The 5,186-nt window shown below is 53.4% G+C and overlaps 1 protein-coding gene across 1 annotated transcript; it reads left to right on the top strand.

Annotated features, from left to right (window-relative positions):
* Nucleotides 1-1,207: 1,207 nt before the first annotated feature.
* Nucleotides 1,208-2,585, top strand: Fgf4 (fibroblast growth factor 4). Its single transcript, XM_021168991.2, has 3 exons — nucleotides 1,208-1,535; nucleotides 1,889-1,992; nucleotides 2,409-2,585. Exons 1-3 carry the CDS (start codon nucleotides 1,208-1,210, stop codon nucleotides 2,583-2,585), a joined length of 609 nt encoding a protein of 202 aa, XP_021024650.1.
* The last annotated feature ends 2,601 nt before the right edge of the window (nucleotides 2,586-5,186 follow it).

Below are 5,186 nucleotides of genomic sequence, written 5' to 3'. Positions count from 1 at the left end.
CCAGGTGCATCAGAATGCCTCATTAAGGGATTTGGAGACATGGTGTAATCCCCACTAAGGGGTAGATAGATAGATAGATAGATGCTCAAGTGTCTCCTCTGGGTCTCAGGACCTGGCTGCATTCCCTTTGGTGTTCTGAGTAGGACCAGGAATGATTGGTGCAAGCCCAATGACAGAGGATTGGCAGAAGGAAGCCACAGCTCCCGGAAGCTCTGGTCCAAATTACTGATTCCTCGGTGAGGGGTGCAGCAGGCTCTTCGGCTCCTCCATCAGTGGCCAGGTCACCTGCTGGCTCCAGGTTCCTCAGATACCACAGAACAGGGACATTCACACCTAGGTGAGCAGTACCAGGGTTCTGCTCAGTCCACCCCCATCAGGCCAGAATGGCCACAGTTGGGGGTGGGGGTGCTGGTGGGGGAAGGGACCCTTCCAGATCCTTAATTTGACATGCTCCTAGGTTGGGAAGTTCTGGCCTCCACACTTGAAAATCTCTAGGGAACTGATGCCCAATATCCTGCCAGCTTTCTGTCCTTGCCTTGGGGTACCTAAGAGGAAAGTGCGGGTCTCTGCTGTCCCTGAATGTCCTCAACCTGAGTTCTCAGAAGCACCCATTCCGTAGTTTAGACTTCCCATCACCTGGAAGACCCTTAAATTTCCAAGCCTCTGGGGCCAGACCAAGCCTTGCCTCCCTCCCTCCGATCGTGCCCTACCTCCGGGCTCCCTTAGAGTTACACCCTGATAGCCAAGCCACAGTGTGACTTGCCTCCCACCGTCAGCTCAAGTCAGTCCTTGGCGCAGCAGAAAGGTTCTGGCGGTTCACCTAGTGTCCCGCAAGGAAGGAGCACAGGAGATGCCCTGGGGAGCAGAGAGCCAAGGGGCGGGATCAACAGGTTCGAGTGCGGGGCGGAGCCAAGAGTGAGGGGTTGGGGTCTCTCCAGGTGACAGTAGCCACCGCCAGGCCCGCGCCTCCTCCCCCGGCGGTGATTGGCAGGCGGCCTGCGCCCCGGCTCCCAGGCGACCGACGCCCCGCGGGCAGGCGAGTAGGAGGGGGCACCGGCTATATATACCACTGCTCAGCAGGGCTGGGCGCGCGGGGACTATCCCGCCACCGTTGCATCCCTATTTGCTCTCGCTGCTTAGAACTGTGCGCAGCACTCACCGAACTCACGGCCCGCAGCTCGAACTCACGGACGGCCCGCGGGCCGGGATGGCGAAACGCCGGCCGACCACAGGGACACTGCTGCCCGGGGTCCTGCTGGCCCTGGTGGTGGCCCTGGCGGACCGAGGGACCGCCGCACCCAACGGCACGCGGCACGCAGAATTGGGGCACGGCTGGGACGGCTTAGTGGCCCGCTCGCTGGCACGCCTGCCGGTGGCCGCGCAGCCCCCGCAGGCGGCGGTCCGCAGCGGCGCAGGGGACTACCTGCTGGGCCTCAAAAGGCTGCGGCGGCTCTACTGCAACGTGGGCATCGGATTCCACCTGCAGGTGCTGCCCGACGGTCGCATCGGTGGTGTGCACGCAGACACGAGGGACAGTGAGTTCTGGGCGCGCCGAGAGGGTAGGGTCCCGGGCGGTAGTAGTCTCGGGGGCTGGGTAGAGTCGAGCTCCCACCCCTTGGGCTCCAGGACTGAGAGCGCACCCAGCGGCCGAGCCCCGCCTCCCGCCTTCGGAAGCCTGGGCTCCCGGTGCGGAATTCCAGTGCCTTCACCCGCCCGCACCCACGGGAGCCCTGGACAAGCGCCCAGACTGAGGCGTTTGCGTTGGGGATCCTGGGCTTTTCACCCCAGCATAGAGATCCCAAGAGGCTTAGAGTCGGAGGGTCTGTGTGGGTCCAGGGTCACCTAGGTTTTTCTGACCTGCGATCCCCCCCAATCCCCGCCTCCCCAGGTCTTCTGGAGCTCTCTCCGGTGCAGCGAGGCGTGGTGAGCATCTTCGGAGTGGCCAGCCGGTTCTTCGTGGCCATGAGCAGCAGGGGCAAGCTCTTCGGTGTGGTGAGTGCCAGCGGGTCTGGCTGGGTCACCTGCTCGGGACGGTGTGCAAGACTAGTGGTATTGTAAACCCTTCACCCCACACATACACTTGTGTGTTGATCACAGGGGACTGGCAGTAGGATTGCCCAGGTCTCAGGTTTTCAGTCAAAGTAGCCAGAGGCAGGCTGGGTTTTCAGACCAAGGGAGAACTACCCCATCCAATTCCCTCCTGAGTGAGGTACTTACTGATGGGGGTGGGGGACTCCAGCAGGAGATACTAAGTTGATAGGGGCAAAGCAGGTGAGCTAGCTATGCCTAGCGTGAACTTATCACCAGCTCGAAATCTGGGACAGTTTTGACACCCCGCCTACCTAAGAAAGACCTCTTGGGTCCCGATTGCAGCAGGTCCCTGGCTCACCCAGTACCCTCTTTCCCAGCCTTTCTTTACGGACGAGTGTAAATTCAAAGAAATACTTCTGCCCAACAATTACAACGCCTACGAATCCTACGCGTACCCCGGTATGTTCATGGCCCTTAGTAAGAACGGGCGGACCAAGAAGGGGAATCGAGTGTCGCCTACCATGAAGGTAACCCACTTCCTTCCTAGACTGTGACCCTCCGGAGCCCTGCCTCAGCCTCGGAAGCACACCCTACCCCTCAGGAGAAGCACTTTCTCTCGATGGAGAATTGTTTGCAAAAAAAACTGGTCTAAGATATTTAAATTATTTAAATATGTATATATGGACGCCCAATTATTTATAATTTTAAGTATTCTCATTTTCTGGGGGGAAAATGACCAAAAGAACGAACAAGTTGCAGCTCAGACCTCTTTGGTACAGCGGAACAGACTTCTTTCTTCACTATCAAAGATACGGGTGTGATGCTGTTTCATGTGTGCCTCTAAAACTTGGTGACATCACTTTCCAAGGGTGCCTGGCCTGTAACTGGAAAGGCCTGCCTGGGACCTCTGAGGCAGTGAGAAGGACCCTGAGCCTTCCCGGGAGCATTCTGCCGCAGCCGCTCCCTCTGCTCCCTTTGGTATGAACCCTGTCGGATCGGTTTACTCCAGGGACAGAAGTCCTCCCGCCTCTGTTTTTAGATCTCCAAGACTGATCTTTGAACTCTCTTGCAGTCAATCTTATTGGACCTACCGGATGGGAGACCCTTAGACAACTTTATAAACTCCTGTTTGCCATTTTTGGACTGGCCAACAGGGCACTTTTGATTTTCTGGAAAGGAACTAGGAATGAACAAGAAGGTGTGTGCGCAAGCCACAACTCAAAACTCTAGGGATGAAATTCTGTTTTGTGATAGAGGATGATTTGTTGGGATATAACAATGTATTTTGCAAGAATCAAACTGAGAAAAACAGGCTTCCCTGAATATGGGAAGCTTTGTGCTGGAACTCCATAATTTAAGGGTGAGCTGCCCTTTCCCACCCCAGGCAGCCTTTATGCAGGCAGACTGCAGGAGTCCGAATTCCGGTGCTGCCCTAAGGTGAACGAATTCTATTCCCATCTACCTCAGAGTTCCTGAGACCCTGGTGACTAAGCTGGAGGCTCTGCTGGGTGCGTCTGCCTGCTTCTCTTTCACATGTAGCATCTCGCGCCCCGCTGGACCCTTGTCACGTTCCAGCTATCTTTACCCAATGATTTACTTTTAGTAAGGGGTATTCATGGTGAAAATATGCACGGCCAGCTGTCGGAGTGCACTATATGGTCACCAAGTCAAGTAACCCTTATATTTTTCTTTATATATTTTACGAATGTAACCCCTGTCACTGAGACCAAAATGGAAGAGCAGGGTCGGCGGCATTTTAAAAAAGGGGCTGAGGTGAGGGAGAACAATTAATTTTAATGAATGACTTTGGAGTTTATACAAAATGACCTTAGCTCGCTTCAGGGAATGCTTCTCCCAAGATGTTAAGACTCTGCTGGGAGGCTTCTGAGCCGCCTCCCGAATTAACTTTATTGGAGGCTACAGACAGCAAGACTGGAAAATCTGATTGGCATTTTTTTTTTTTTTTTTTTTTTTTTTTGTCTTTCACATTCCTTTAGAAAACTCTTTGTTTGAATGCTAATGGGATACTTAAAATACTATTCTGTACCACAGCCCAAGATGGAAGAAGCCACGCCCCAAAGCTGAGGTGGGAGCTCCTCCCAAACTTCCTTTCTGTCTGGTGGCTCACAGGACAATACAGTGATTTTTGTGGTTTTTTAATCCAGGCCCTAGGCTCCAAGAGTGTTGAGGAGAAGATAGTTGAAATGTCTTTTCTTTTTGTTATTTTCTAAAAGACTGGGTCTCATAGCCCAGGCCGTACCTGAACTTGCTATGTCACTAAAGATGACCTTGAATTTCTGATCCTCTTGCCCCATTTCCAAGTGCTAAGGTTACAGGCCTTGCCCACCACACCCACTCGTTAGGTGCTGGGAATTGAAATCAAGTGCCTACCAGGCCACTCAACAGAGATAGGCTTCCCTCTTGTGGGGGAGGAAATGTGGGGTCTTATTCTGTAGCCAAGGCTGGCCTACTGCTTGAGCCCAAATGTTGAGACTACAGGTAGAAGGCTCCTGCCCTGTTCTGATGGGATTCTCTGCAGCTATGTTGCCTCAGGCAGGCTGTGGTCCTACCTGACACCTATTACCTGTTTCTTCAGCCAGCTAGCTTCCTTTCCTGCGCCCAGGGACAAGACTGTATCTTTGGAACTTTGTTACCAGAATGGGTTTGATGTTTCTGCTCTGTATCTGCCCCTGTTACCGAGTCGGTCTGTAGTTACTACAGGTGTCGACCCAGAGATAGTATGTGCTATGCACAGTGGATGCTCCATCCAAGAGAAGCATTCAATCATGTATAGACAGCCCCATGGACTGATGGGAATGATTGGGAGAGATATTAAAATGACAAACGTGTCTGCAAGCACCTGTGTCTGCTTTGTCTTTTTTCTATTTGCAGCTGAGCAGAGTGGGAGCAGGGAGACTAGTTTTAGCTAGCTGTGTGCACACACAAATGTGGCTTGGAAAATAGTCCCAGAGGCAAAGGTATCACAAAATTTTACCGCATCCTGTGTCTCCCCTCAGTGGGGCGCTGTGGCTGCCTACTCAGTCACTAACCCAGGTCTAAGGGTCTGTCCACGGTGAATACTTCACTTATTCCATGAAGCACAATGAGGCAGAAGCTGGCCAGGAGGAGCACAGTCAACACATAATGTATGTTTG

The sequence above is a fragment of the Mus caroli genome, unplaced genomic scaffold, assembly GCF_978045245.1.
Source record: "Mus caroli unplaced genomic scaffold, Mus_caroli_1 scaffold_8, whole genome shotgun sequence".
NCBI lineage: Eukaryota > Metazoa > Chordata > Mammalia > Rodentia > Muridae > Mus > Mus caroli.
The sequence above is the reverse complement of the archived record's forward strand: the minus strand, read 5'-3'. Positions and strand labels throughout refer to the sequence as shown.